The 14,455-nt window shown below is 44.7% G+C and overlaps 1 protein-coding gene across 2 annotated transcripts; it reads right to left on the bottom strand.

The window, feature by feature from the left end:
• Positions 1–1,115: 1,115 nt before the first annotated feature.
• Positions 1,116–13,654, bottom strand: TMEM40 (transmembrane protein 40). 2 transcript variants are annotated; one of them, XM_016209966.2, is made up of 11 exons: positions 13,577–13,654; positions 12,783–12,929; positions 10,268–10,357; positions 9,083–9,136; positions 7,235–7,270; positions 6,827–6,859; positions 6,389–6,436; positions 2,640–2,711; positions 2,482–2,556; positions 1,912–1,974; positions 1,116–1,148 (listed from the first exon to the last, which is right to left on the bottom strand). In XM_016209966.2, exons 1-11 carry the CDS (start codon positions 13,644–13,646, stop codon positions 1,129–1,131), a joined length of 708 nt encoding a protein of 235 aa, XP_016065452.2. In that variant the 5' UTR covers positions 13,647–13,654; the 3' UTR covers positions 1,116–1,128. The 2 variants fall into 2 exon arrangements, with proteins under 2 accessions (XP_016065452.2, XP_087680757.1); XM_087824631.1 differs by lacking the exon at positions 10,268–10,357 and having other exon boundaries at positions 13,577–13,648.
• Between the last annotated feature and the right edge of the window lie 801 nt (positions 13,655–14,455).

Raw genomic sequence — 14,455 nt, 5'->3', positions numbered from 1 at the left:
ATCATAACCACCTGGGAAAGTGTCTTCCAGAGTCTGTGAGCTCCATGACGGCTCCCGCTTTTCTCTTATGCAAGCTGAAGAGTTCTTGTTTCTCTGATCATTCTTTATATTCCCACTCTGGTCTCTTCTGTGTGTTCTCAGTTTGTCACTGTTGTTCTTCATCTATGAGTCTAGAACTGAACATATGATTTTGGTGTGGCCTGGCTGTGTAAAGGAGGACCTACTATCACTGCCTTCAATCCAGACTCTGTACCTCCATTAATTCAACCAAAGTTTACAATGGACTTTGTCTTGTGCTCTTATCTCACTTTCATAATATTTGTTGAGCTGAGAGTACCTAACAGTCCCCAGATCTTTTTCATAAAAATGTTTGCAAAACCCTGTCTCCCATTCCAAACCCATGCAGTTGAAGTCTTGGACCTAAAATGAGAGGCTTTACTTTATATTTATTCCCTTTTATCCTTTATTGTGATAGATGGGGCCGAAGAAGTCCCCATATGTATTCTTGCACTCAGGAAACCTAAAGGAATATTCATGGACCTTTTTAGTACAAGGAAGAAAACCTTTATTTGAAGCTTGATGGAGTCCGGGGCCGCAAGGCTGGCATCGGGTGATGGAGCCCAGATGCTGTGGTTTAGTCTTCCATGTCTCACCCACATCAGGTTCACCCAGTGGACCTGACACGGTGGTTCCCTGTCTCAGGACAGTGGACTATATGTCTGTCCTGGGATGGCTGTGTAGGAACTGAGAGCACTCCAGAATAGCCTGGGGATTTGAGAGAAACCAGGAGTCCAGACGGATTACAGCTTGCAGGGCCCAATCCTACTGCCTCCTGACAGCAGTGATGTCCCAGAATCTTCCTGCTGATCCAGGAACCACGAAGTGCTCAGTTCCCGCACCCTCCCTCTGCCTTCCATCCTGGCAGCTGGATTGCATGCCAGCGCTGCCCAAATGGTACCACTGCCAGGTCTAGTGCCAACGTTCGGACCACACGGAAGGAAAAGGGCTCTATTTATTGCTTTAGCCTGGCCTGCCTGCGTGTCTCCCAGAACGTCGCTCTGTGCTCAGGGGATGCCATGGTGGTCACACTGGGGCTTGCTTGGCCTGGTTGCCCGCCTGGCACTGGCCTCAGTCAGTCTTCCTGAACCCTGGGAGGAAAAGCCCAAAGGATGGCATGAGATTCTGAAGGCAGCCAGGCCTCATTCCCACCATCACCCCAGATGCTTAAAAACCCCTCACAGCTGGAATAATCTACTTACCCCAGAAGCCACGGGTCTCAATGATCCACAGCCATTGCAACCAATTTCCCCGTTATGAATTAAATGTCTTAAAGGAAATGGAAATCCCCAGCCCAGAGACACACAGCCCCCTGGTCTCTGAGTTTTGAGACTTAGTGGTAGGTACAGAGCTGCTGGTCATAAAAGAGGATCTCCTTCAGCTCAGTCCAACCACTCTAGCTGTGTGACCCTGGGCAAGTCACTTTACCTCTCTGAGCCTCAGTTTCATCAGACAAGTGCAAAATAAGTAAAGCCCACCTCCACCCCCAGTGCTATCAGGCAAATAAAATCATGGAGAAGATAGAGTTTAGGGAAATGTAAAGTTCTATGACAGAACACCCAGATTCCCTTCTCTTTTCTACTGTGTGTCACACTTAGGGACTTCTGCACCCATTCCTCACATGATTTTCACAACATCCTTGGTGCAGTAGGTGTTATTACACCCATTTTTCAGTTGAGGAAACTGAGGCTAAAAGACGCTCGAGGGCCCCAGAACTGGTAAATTGGAAGAGTCAGGAATTGAACCCAGGCCCCAACTCCAGGTCCTGTGCTCTTTTCTATATGCTAAGCCTCACTGGCAAGAGAAGATCCTGATCGCGAGAGAAAGTGAATTTAGGAAGAATGTAAAAGTTACCTATCAGCCTGAGCTTCTGAAAGAGGGGGATGAAGCCTTGCAGGACGCTGTGGATCCGGTACACTGGCCAGGCAAAAAGAGAAAGGTGACTGAGCTTTGTGCCTCCTCAAGGGATCCGGGGTCAGACCTCCTCCCGCCCACACTTGGACCACGGCTTAACCCACACAAACAAGGCTCTAATGGTGGAATTTCAGGCAGCAGGTTAAGCTTAGATAATAGTACTAGAGCTGTTATTTAAAACAACAGCCACGAACAGCAAAACAGCGCCAGGAAACGGAGAATGCAGCACCCAACCCCATGAACTAACTTGTTTTCAGTATCTGCCTAATTCTGTTTGTTTGCCACTTTCAGCTGTTTTTGTTGCATTTTTACAGAGCTGCCCATTTTTTCCACAGAGTTTTGCCAAAGACCTCCCGTTGACCTTGAACGTGGTCAGGAAGAAAACAGGAGCATAAGGAAATCTTTAAAAAGTGTTTAGGTCATGGCTTTCTGGCCCTTGGCAAGCATCAGTGGCTGGTCCAGCCACCAACCTCTGAGCGTGGGTGGGGTGTGTGTGTGGGGGGTGCTTACCCAGACCGAAGTAGATGCCAACAGTCTCCAGGGAGGCGAAGGTGAGCAGGCCAACCCCAAGGGACATGAACCAGTCTGCAAGGACAGCCAGGGAGCGAGTGGTTAGGCTGTGGGCCTGAAGCCCCGCGCCCAGCCCCTGCTCCCCAGCCCCCACTCACCTGCGTAATAGTGATAACACACCAGCAAGGCCCCGATTGCAAAGCAGAGGATGACAAAGTGGAAAAACTCGTCTGTGAAGGCAGAGGAGGTGGGGAATTCACTTTTTACTTCTTTCTCCCTCCTTGTCTAATTACTAAAAGTATGCCTGTTCTGCTGAAACGGAGCTTTTATTCAGAGATGCTTCTCCTGACCAGCCCAACTAAAACAGCGCGCCAAACCCCACCCTTTCCAGCCTTTATCTCACTTTATTATTTTTCTAACACTGATCACCACTCAACTGGTTATATTTCCATCTCTGTGTTTATTCTCCGTCTCCCTCAGTAGGGCGGTGGGTGGAGATTTTGCCCGTGGACTGAAGCATCATCGGGCATGCAGAGCTGCCGCCGATACTTTATTTGTGGAATGAATGTTAAAGGTAATTGTAAAAAAAATGCAAATGCATCAAGTTTAAAAGCTTCACATTGCCCCGTTCTTCCTCCCTAATCCCACTCCTTAAAATTGAGTGGTGATTGGCAAAACTTTTCCAGGTACATTTAGGCACATGCATATTTTCAAAAACAAAAGCAGGACCAATTTGTACACTTGCTACTCTATAATTTGCTTTGTCCCTCTCGTTGCTAGATCAGGGCCATCTTTCCATTTCAGAGCATATATAGATCTGCCCTGCACTTTTTGATGGCTGTATAGTGTTCCATGGTAGAAAGTTATCCTAGTTTTTTTAACTAGTCCCTCATGGATGAATTTATTGACATCAGATGTTTGTTGTTATTACTGATGTTGTACCAAACATCACTGTACATGAACCTCGGTGCATTCTGTGGGCCCGGTGCCCAGAAGTGGAACTGCAAGTGTGGAATGCTCTTAACAGAATGTAGTTAAACAGAGGTAGAGACAGGAGTGGAGAGGCTGGGCCTCTGCCTGGGGCAGGAATTCAGGGGCAGTCTGTGAAAGAGGCCCCCCTGCGCTTTGCCAGGCACTGTGTGAGTCATCAAGGGGGAGGACACAGGGGTTTTGACCCACTCAAGGGGCTGTGATTAGAAGAGATGTAAATAAAGATTTCCAAGAAGAAAGAAAGAAAAAGGAAAAAAAGGACAATTTAGAGACTGTTCCCGGGAATGAGGCAGGCTTCCTGAGTGGGTGTTGAAGCTGCCAGGAATGTGTCTTAGTTTAGTCCAGTTTAGCCACCGATGTGCTGTGAAGTTTTGGACAAGTGTCCTGACCCTTCTGAACCTTAGTGTTCTCACTGATACATTGAGGAGAGCAATCTCAATGCCACTGAGAGGATGGATGGGGATCTTGTGTGGGAAAGTGCTTTGTAAATGGTAAAAGGCATTGTGATACTTCATACCACAGCTGGCAAGGGGCATTTTGAAGGCAAATGAATGGAAGAGGAAAAGGGTATTTCTGGTTTTGTTTTCCTGGGTAGAAATTAAAACGAGCATTTCTAGGACTTTCTTGGCTCTGAAATCAGTTTACCCTTTAGGGGAAAAAAAGTACATTACGCAGAAATGGACTTAAGGTTTAAGAAAGCATGAGGCTTAGCTCTCTTCAGAGGTGTGAAAACCTGGGGTGAAGTGGACTCTTTTCTTTCAGAAACAAAAAATGAGTTCTTAACAGAGAAATTCTTTCTTATTTTCCGTTTTCTTAAGAATATTTAAAAAATATAAGTGTTTGAGAGAGAGAGAGATCAACAAAATGCAAGATGAAATAGAGGACTGGATGGGTAGGATGGCTTAAAAAATCAGAAAAATGTCTATCCAGTGGGGAATAAGTACATAATAATGTAACCACACTGTGAAATATTATGCAGTTGTTAAGATGTCATAAAAATTCAGGGGTCACCATGGCTGGGGCTGGGGCAGTCCAGGAGGGCTTCGTGGGCGAAAGAGAGTTTGAGCTGAACCTTAAAGATTGCCAAGGCAGTGGGACTTGAATGAGCGGGAAGGACGTGTGTGTACATGCACATGCTGCTTGGGGGGGACAGCATGACACAAGGGAAGGAGGTAAGACCAAGGCCCGGGCCCAGAATAGTGACAGGTTGGCTCAACCAGGTGAGTGGAGGGGCTGTTAGGAACTAGAAGTTTTGGAGGCTGAAGAGATAGGACAGGAGAAGGACTCCAGGGTTTTGTTTGAGCCTGGAGGGACCTGGAGGATCATTCTTGTCTGGTTTTTCTCAAATTTCAGCCATTCACACATCACCTTTGTGGTTTTTGCTCTTTCTATGTACCACTGCTTCCCATCTTCACAATTTCATGCTAATCCAAGGACCATCTGTACTCTAATATTTACTTAAGATTTCTCTTTAAACAGATTCCTTTTTCAGCTAAATAGATTTACATTAAAAGAAAAACTTATGTTCTGGCAGTAAATGGAAAGCGAGGATCCCCCTGTCTTAATGAAAACTTCTCCCATCACACACACGCGAATTTGTAACTATGTATGGCGACAGATGTCAACTAGACTTATTGTGGTGACCACATCACAATGTATACAAAGATTGAATCATTATGTTGTACATTTGAAACTAATATAATGTTGTATGTCAATCATATCTCAACTTAAAAAATAAACTAAATTTCATTCAGAAAGTCAGGGGCATCTTAAACTTAAACATAAGTGTTACCAAATATACTTAAAAGCTTTGCTGCTCTAAATAGCAAAACAGCAGTAGTTTTCATTTATAAGAACTACAGTTATTGTTTCATAAATAATGTTGGAATACGCATAAGGCCAATGGTAATACTTCGTTTTGTAGAACAGTTCTTTGAACAGACAGTTCAAAATGCCCCAGTTGCCAGATTTTGCTGAGTGTGGGACACACACACACACGTGCACACACACACACTCCCGGCATACAAAGCAAGGTGATGAAGTTCTAGCTGGCCAGTTGCCTGCGGAAGGCTCTGCACACAGGGAGAGACTGCTCTCTGTGTCTGAAGGGCCATGAGCAAGGGTCACAGCAGCATTAGAGGCATGGGGTCCCCAAACTGTGACCATGCTCTAAAAGAGAGTGGAGAGGGGACTCACCTTTTCACTTTGGGGTATAGTGCCTGTCCTGAAGCAACTCAGACATGGTCTGCACTTTGAGAATCCCAGTTTTAGTCTAACAAGGCTTGTTTTCTAGCCCAGGAAAATTAAACAGCATGCACTGGCCATCTCTCTGGACAGAGGCAGAGTAGGGGGCAAGGACCAGGTGCCCACCCCCTGGAGGTAGGCTTTTACAACAATTAAAATGTTTCTAGAACAACTGCTATTTATTTAATCAAAAACCATGGTTTCCCCTTCCACCCTTCTCCTCCATGAAGCTCCCACAAATTCCAGGCCCGGAGTGGAGGAGGTCCCTCTGGTTCTCATCGCCCATTCTCTAGTCTAGACTAACCCGAACTCAGCTTCCTCAGCCCAGCCATGTCTAGCTCCCTATCCTGCCCACAAGGCCTGGAGGGCATTTATCATCCTAGTAACTCCACGTACAGAAGAAAGAGCTTAAGACCAGGGTGCAAGCTCAAGTCATTCCACTCACTAATTATGAGACCACTCCTTATTCTTGAGCCTCAGTTTCCATATCTGCAAAATGGAAATCATTGTATCACCTTCTGGAGGTGATTTTAAGCTGGGTACTTTGCAAACTTCAGGGCATACGACAGGGATGGGCTATGATTACTATTGTTCTAGGCCACCAGCTAACTTTCTACCCATAGAAATCTGGACAAGAGAAGTAGAAGCAGCTTTGGAACATTAATTTCCTTACCATCTTTCTTTATATTCAGTCTTCTTAACTGAGAGGCCTCCATTTCTCCTTAGGGACAAGAAATTAGTGTTTAACTTTGACACAGGATGGCAGGTGGGATTTTCTCTTCCCTGTCTCACTGAGAATAGCTGTCCTGGGTTCTTTTTCCTGAGTGAGAGGACATCTCCTGCAAGACCCATCAGGGCCAAGCTGTGAAGGTGGGGATGGCTGTCTTTGGGACCCCCACTGGCCCCCTCCTCCCTCTACAGGCCTGAGTCTGTGCTCTGTTCCATTTCCCCTGAGGTTGGAAGTCCCCTTCCTGAATCACAGTGACACTCTGTCTGGTGATAGCATCCTTGCTGGGACAGACCCACCCTCCCAGGATGGCTATGATCCTATCCCACCCCCCTGGAATTCAGGCCGCCTTCAGCTCTCCTCTCTTGCAGCTTCAGTATTTACCACTTGCTGGGTCTGAGCCTCTCCTTCGGATTCCTGGAAATTAGAAACTCAGCATTAGTCCCCAGGTCAGCCTGGGTCCTTAACAGCTGTTTGCACACTGGGGGAGGCCATAGGTGACCTATGAAAAATCTCCTGTCAAATTGCCCAGTCCCCAGGAGCTCTTTCTGTCTCTCCATAGCAGGTTATAATCTCTGCTTCTTTCCCGGATCCCCTTTCTAATCTCCACCGACTCCCTGCCTCATGCCACAGCCAGCCCTGCCTGCTTGCTGAGCCCAGGTCAGAGCCCCAGGCTCTCAACGGGACGTGGAGTCCCCATCTCACAGGCATGAACCCTGATAACAGCTGGTGATGCCCAGACCTCATTCAACATCAGCACTGACAAACTCTCTCTCCAAACTGGGTACTCACCTGATTCTCCAGAAGGCACCACCTCCCCAGGGACACCTGAGCAGAAGGAAAATCAGTGATCACAGATCCATTACCCTCTGGGATAATTCCCTCACTCAGAGACTTTCCATTTGATCTGAGTGGGTCAAGTGGGGACTGGAACAAGCTGGAGGGCTCCTATTCCATCTAAAGGAGCAGTTACCACCCACAGGCCACTAAAACTGCTGTGGGAATGCCTGCCCAGTGTTACAGGTCTTGCAATTTCCCAGGAGAAGCCAGAAATCCAGGTTTTTACACAAACTTCTTGATTATAAAAAAGGTTGTCAACTCTTGTATTTTAGCAAATCAGAGAGTTTGTGAGACATGACATTTTTTTATATGTTACTATGTAAGGAAAACCACTGCCAACTATCATTGTAAGTTACCAGTAATTTAATGATGCACTCTGATTTCAGATATGTCCAAATGTGAAAAAGCGTGAGTTGTAGAATTGATGAAATGTATTAATAATAATTTTTAAAAGCACTCTGTGAGCTTTGTTCCCAGCAGAGCAGCTCCCTCTCTGCGATCTATTGAAAGCCAGCCCTCGACACAAGGGTGTGTAGAAAAATAAAAGAAAAATAAAGACACTCTATGAGCTAGATAAAACACATCTGCGGACACATGGGTCACCAATTTACAATCTATGCCTGTTCATGACTATCTAGATCCCAGTGATGACACCTAACCACAAAGCCCCAGCCCCACCAGGCCCTGAACTCCTGGGAGCCATGCTGGGTTGTACATGGGAGCCCCAACCCCCCACCCTGAGTGTCAAGCCCCTTGCCTGGGTGACCCGAGTCCTATATACCTGCCCTGCATTGCAGCCTTACCGTTAATCTGGTCTGGGGAGACCTTCACACCCCATTCACCTTCTAGTCCTTGGTGCCTATTCTAGTTTCTGGTGACCTCTCTCTTAGTCCATCACCTTCCTCGCCTCAAGGGCAAGTAGGACCCCTTGTAACCACCTCCACTACAACCACCACCACCAGGAGCCCCCACTCCTGTATACTTCTAGTCTTTTAAGTTAGCCCCAGGACACCAGAAGAGGGCACCCTGGGCACATGACAATAAGCATTCAGTATGCTCTTCTGTCCTTAGGGCTAATAAGCACACAGATTACCCACACTGCTACCACCTGGAAACAGCCATTGGTAATATCTTGCTGCAGAACATCAAAATATTTCATTTACATTTCTTCAAATATACATAAACGTTTCCCGATGTTTTTCTTGGGTCATTATCAAGAATTAGGACACTAAGTAGATTATGGAAATGTTGGATGAAACAAAGTTAAAGAGGTTTTCTTATCTGGCCATGTGCATTACTCAGGCTTTTTGGCAAACTGGTTCATTCCTATAAATTCCCCCATTTCATCAGAGCGCTATGAAGCAAAGGGCCATAGTATTTCGATCTTGCTGTAATAATCATGATGCTTGGAGACAATTATTCCATAATATGAGTCTTGTAGAGATCAGATTCTTAATTTTCTCTTGCAGGCTTAAACAGCCAAGTATTCCAGGAGAGCAGGTACTGATCATGTCTCATTTTGTTGTTAGGGAAGCTGAGGCCCACAAGGGTTGGGGAACCGGTCAAGTCAAGGTTACAGGTTAGAAGAGAACCCAGGACAGTTTCACCATGGTGCAGAATGCTTGCTCCCATCCCCATCTGCCAATGTTATAACCACTCACTTTGTCGTATTTCCTGTATCTGCCCATGACTTTTAGCTCAACAAACACACTTATGATCTCGTTTCTGCCCAACAAACCCCTAGGCCCCCTGTCCTTTGTCTAATTCTGTTCTCTCCAAAGTCACTGGACAATCAATTACCTTCATAGAGTTGAAGCTCATCCTTCAAAGAGTCGGGCTTCCCGTGCTCAGCACCTGGGTGGAGACAAACCCCATTAGTCATTTCTTCCAAGGAGCAGCATCCCAGGGCAGCTTTCATCTCCCACCTGCATGAAGCCACACAGTTCTTGTGCTGGGGGTAAGCTGAGTGATCTTCAAGAGGCAAGACAGCCTTACAAGTGTTTTCCCTTTATTCTGTCCTACTCCCTCCTTCCCCAACACACCCAGAGGTGACCCTGTTCAGTTTACTAAGAAAGAATTAGGGGTTTGAGAGGACCTGGGCCTTGTTCAAAGTCAATGATAAAAGTTGCTATTTATTGAGTGCTTACTATGTACCAACACTGTATGAAGTACTTTATATTTAGTATTTCATTTGATCCTCATGGAAATCCTATGAAGGAGGTATTAGTCTCCCCCCTCCCCCATTTTACAGATAAGGAAACTGAAGCTTACAAAGTTAAATTATTTCCTGAAGTTCACGTAGTCAGGAAATGACAAGTCCAGGGTTCAAACCCAGGTCTGTCGCTAAGGCCTGCAATCCTAATCATCTTTATTTCCAGAAACAGAGCCCAGAGTTCAACTCCAGCTTCATGGGCAGCATTTATTAAACAACTTATGTGTTCCAGGACTTGTACTAGGCATTAATCCAGGCTCTTTTTCTCATGCTCTTTTCTTCCCATGATCCACTTGAGCTGAAATTTATTTTCCTTTTTTTTTTGCAAAAAAATTCTCTCTGTTGTTAAAAATAAAGCATGCTCATTGTAAAATATTTGTAGTATAGAGCAGTTTAGAAATGAAAATAAAAATCACTCATAATTTAACTATCCAGAGATAACCACTATTAACATTTGGATATTTTTCCTTTTAGTCTTGTTTATAGCCACATATGTGTGAATTTCAACAAGTGCGTTATGAGATCAAACTGATTATATGATTTGACATCTTTCTTTTTCACTTCAGAGAGACATAAAGAAGGGAGCTCTAACCAGGACAGAGTGTGGCATCATTGACCTGTTTTGTAGTTTTCGGACATTAGATTGTTTTCCATTGTTGTCTTACTATAAACAATGCTTCGAGGGACATCTTCGCACAGACATGTTGAGGCCCAGTGAGAAACTCAACAGTGAGCTGAGTGGGGAAGGAGAAATGGTAAGGCCTATTGCCTACCGCGTGAGCCGCCCCTGTGGGGATGTCCAGCCCCCTGGCTCTGCCGATGTTTTCGGGTTTCTCTGGGGTGCTGATCCTCATCACTGCTCTCTGCAGGGAACAAATACAAGCTGTAGGAGAACCTCAGACTGAAACGAGCCTGGAATGCCCTTGTTCTGCTGTTCATTCTCAGAATTTAGTTTTCGTGAGGAGTGTGGTCTGGGGGAAATATACTAGTACATGTTTAGCAGTTAACTCTGGGTGACAGAACAAAGGATGATTTTTTCTTCTTTCTATATGTTTATATGTTTCACATTTTGTACAATGTGCCTATGAGTAATCTTTCACAATAAAAAAAAAATTAATTAAAAAATAACAGGATATATTAAGAAAAGATGTAGGGAGAGCAGTGCTGGGTGCTGGACTATCAGTTAGGGTCCTGCATGTGGAGGAAGACTTGGGGCTGCAGTGAGACACCGGGTTTGGGGCCTTGAGGTCACCATCTAAGCCGGAAAAATGGGCATGGTCTCAGTTCCAGCAACAGGCCAGTCATTGTGGATCAGACACCAGGATCCTGAATATCAGTCTGGCTCTGTGCTTCTGCGTTTATTTGCCTGTTGCTTTCTCTTAGCGTTCAGCTTTGCTAACCACAGCCAGTCCCACGTGTGCTGTGGAGACAGGAGGGAAGTGCTTTATGGCCACATTTGAGGAACAACATTAGTGTGGGAGCAGCACCCCCTAAGGGGCAACAGAATCAGAAAACAGAATGTCCCTTCCTACCAGGGAGGAGAAACAAAGGGACAGAGTCCCCCTGCAAGAGTCCCCCTGCACCTGGAAGCCCTTCTTCCAGAGCTAAACCTTGAAGTGGGTGGGTCTGTATACTTTTTAATAAGGGGGGTGGTTTCCTTTCCAGTCCCATGAGGAGACTGGCTACACACAAACCCACTGGACCCACTAACCATTCTCTCTCTTCTTCTGCTGAAATAAGCATAGATTTTGTGGCCTTGACCCTCAGTCTCATCATTTGCAACATGAGGACATGAGGCTAGAGTGTTAGGACTTGCAAGCGCTTTTAAAAGTTTTCTTTCATCACATAAAATCTCAGACCCAGGTCTGAGATTTCTTTCATCACATAAAATCTCAGACCCAGGTCCACAATGTACAACAGATAAGGAGCTCTGGTTGAGGAGGAGTAGACCAGAGCCAATCCTTAGGCTCCCCAGTCCCAGAAAGACCACCAGGGAATCCCAGGTTAGTTACTGAGCCCTCTTACAGCAGGTCAGTTGTGCCTCAGTTTCCTCATCTATAAAATGGTAATAATAATAGCACCTTCCTCAATAGGTCGCTGTGAGAATTAATTTATTGCAGTGCCTGGAACAGTACCTGGCACATAGATCGATAGCATCAATATATGCTAGCTATGATGTTGCTGCTGCTGCTATAAATTCAGCTTTACATTTTGAATTGAAAAAATAAAAGTGAAAGAATGTTCTGCTGTTTATTAGAGAATAATGTGACAATTTGTAATCAAGACCCAAATAGAGACACTCGTTTCTCTAAACCCACTAAAACACTGATGGGGAGACAATACTTAGGAGATGATTTGTATGAAAAATTAAAAAAGCAAAAGCACAGTGCTCCATGGGAGAAAAGGGGTATGGAACACACACTCCAGCATGAGGGGCACCTGGGGCTATAGGGAAGGTGGGGGCCGGCCCATGTCTTTTAAAGAACTATTTTAAACCAGTGAGCTTTTCCTTTACTTAAACCTAATCCTACAGGTCAAAAGTTTCTAATAGCTATATCATGTAAACTGTAAATAACCATTTCATCAAGTACCATGACCCTCAAATAAAAGAACAATAAATAAAAATTAAAAAGCAAAAGCTTTTGAGCAAGGATGCTCATGAATGTGAACAACTGGCGGTAAGGTGGGGTGGGCCTTAACAATAGCAGTCCTTGTTTGAGCTTTTACTTTGTGCTAGATGCTAAGACTTCACACATGTCCAGAATGTCATCCTCCCAAGAATCTTATGAGGTAACAACTTTTGTTACCATCCCCATCTTAGAGATCAGCACCTCAAGGCATACAGGGTTAAGCAGTTTACCCAAAGACACATAGCTAGTTAGTGGCCAAAGAAGGATTTGAACCCGGCAGGTTGCTTGGACTGACAGAGGCACTGACTCTGGCACCAGAGCGCCCCCTAGGGACCCTCGGTGTTACTTTACGGGAGATGCAGCCGCTTGGGGGGTGATTCGGAGGCACGAGGAACAGCTGCAAAGATATTGCAGAATGACAGGGCAAAATATGAAGGAGAAGGCAGCAAAGTATTTTTAACCATGGACAAAACTGTCCCTACGATCATATATAACTGTGTACAAGTTATGGGTACGGATAGGCGGGCTCTGGAAGGGAATGTGGGAAAATAGACTTGGAGTGTCGAGGCGGGAGATTATGGGGGATGGGTTTCCCACAGAAAGGCTTTCTGAATAATATAAGGTTATATATATATATATATTTAAATCTTTGCTATACCTGAGGCAGAGGAGGATGACGATGATGATGATGAGGAGGAGGAGGAGGAGGAAGAGGAGGAGGAGGAAGATGACTTGTCTCTCTTATATTGTTTTTGAGGAAGGAGCCTGGCCTCCTGGTCTTGCTTGTGGAAATCTGTCTCTCTGCCTGGGAAGAACACATAGGCAAGGATGAGTGTTTCCCACCCTCCCACCCCTGAGACCACCAAGGTCTCCTCAGGGGCCTGTCTGGACTTGGGGACGCAGGACGGACTGGGTACTCTTCCCAAACCCTTAGAGCCAATGGAAGGGGCAGAAGGCCCAGGCTCTCAGGGGCCCCAGGGGTTCTAGGAAGGCCCAAGGCAGAACTTTCTCTAAATATGGAGCCCAAAGAGGGGCTTCTAAGGCTCCTGTCCTGCCCCGAGACCACTAGACTATATAAGTAGTTGCCAATTTAGGATTCTGTGTAAATTTCAGGGCAGGTGGGATCAGATTAAGCCCTAAACCTTCTTATCTCCTATTCCGGGGCTATGCAGGACCTCTCCCGCCTTCTAGGTGCCAGCCCAAGCCCCCAGAGACTCCTAGAGACTTGGGAAGCAGCTGAGGGTTCCCACAGCTAGAAAGTGCTAGAGGACAGACTGGACTAAGCGCATATGTGTGTCTATATTATGTAAAATCACTGCTTCTTTAGAGGTTTCCACTGTGACTTGAACTATTGTGGCACATGAGGTAAGCAGGGTCTCCTTCTGTTCTACCCACTGCTGGGCTCTACCTCCCACGTGGCTTTGCCCAGAGAATCAGAGAAGGCAAACATACTGTCTACATCTGTATCTCCGTGGACTCGACTGTGGTCTTGAGTCTGGGAGGAGGATCCTGAAGTCTCCATTGCCTTCCCTGGAGGAATAACAATAATAAGTAATTAATATCACTTATAATGAATATCACAAGTAGTTAATAATCGATAACAAGTAGTTAATATCCTGAATATATAAAGAGCTTGGCAAACAAATAAGAAAATAATAATACCCAATTTAAAAAGATATAGGAAGAACAATTTACCAAAAAGAATTACAATTAGGGAAATTTGAATAATTTGAATAATGATAATTTTTTGACAATATAAGAACTTCCCTACTTTTAAAAAAATGACTTTAGTTTTTAGAGCAGTTTTAGTTCACAGTAAAATTGAGTGGAAGGTACAGAGATTTCCCATATACCTCTTATCCCCATACATGTATAGCTTCCCCATTATGAACATCCTCCACTAGTATTTTTTCAGATGTGATATTTATATTGAGGCTATATTTATTTAAAGTATCCTTAAATTTAGAGATAAATATTAAAATATTTATGATAAAATTATATGATGTCTGACACTGACTTCAAAATAAACTTGTTGGGTAGTTGGAGGGCAGAGGTGGGCATCCAGATAAACAAACATGACCATCAATCAATAGTTGTTGGAGCTATATCAAAATATAAATCATGGTTCTCTCCAGGTGGTGGTATTATGTGTATTTTCAGTTTCTTATTTTTACTTTGCATTTTCTAAATTTCTAACAACATTATTATTGTCATAATAAAATAACCAATAATTTTTCATTACTTAAAAATGTAACATGCCATCTTATATCAGTATAGCACTTAACAGTTTTCCAAGGACTATGTGTCTATAATTCCATCTGAGCCTAATCA

This window comes from Miniopterus natalensis, chromosome 15, assembly GCF_054644295.1.
Source record: "Miniopterus natalensis isolate mMinNat1 chromosome 15, mMinNat1.hap1, whole genome shotgun sequence".
NCBI classification, from domain to species: Eukaryota; Metazoa; Chordata; class Mammalia; order Chiroptera; family Miniopteridae; genus Miniopterus; species Miniopterus natalensis.
Note: the sequence above shows the minus strand (reverse complement) of the source record. Positions and strands in the feature narration are given on the sequence as shown.

Coding starts and splice junctions, on each gene's coding strand:
- TMEM40 (XM_016209966.2), bottom strand. CDS start 13,646: ATGGAGACTTCAGGATCCTCCTCCCAGACTCAAGACCACAGTCGAGTC. Junction 12,930..13,576: donor CGGAGATACAGATGTAGACA/GTATGTTTGCCT, acceptor TGTTCTTCCCAG/GCAGAGAGACAGATTTCCAC. Junction 7,271..9,082: donor TGAGCTTCAACTCTATGAAG/GTAATTGATTGT, acceptor CCTTCTGCTCAG/GTGTCCCTGGGGAGGTGGTG.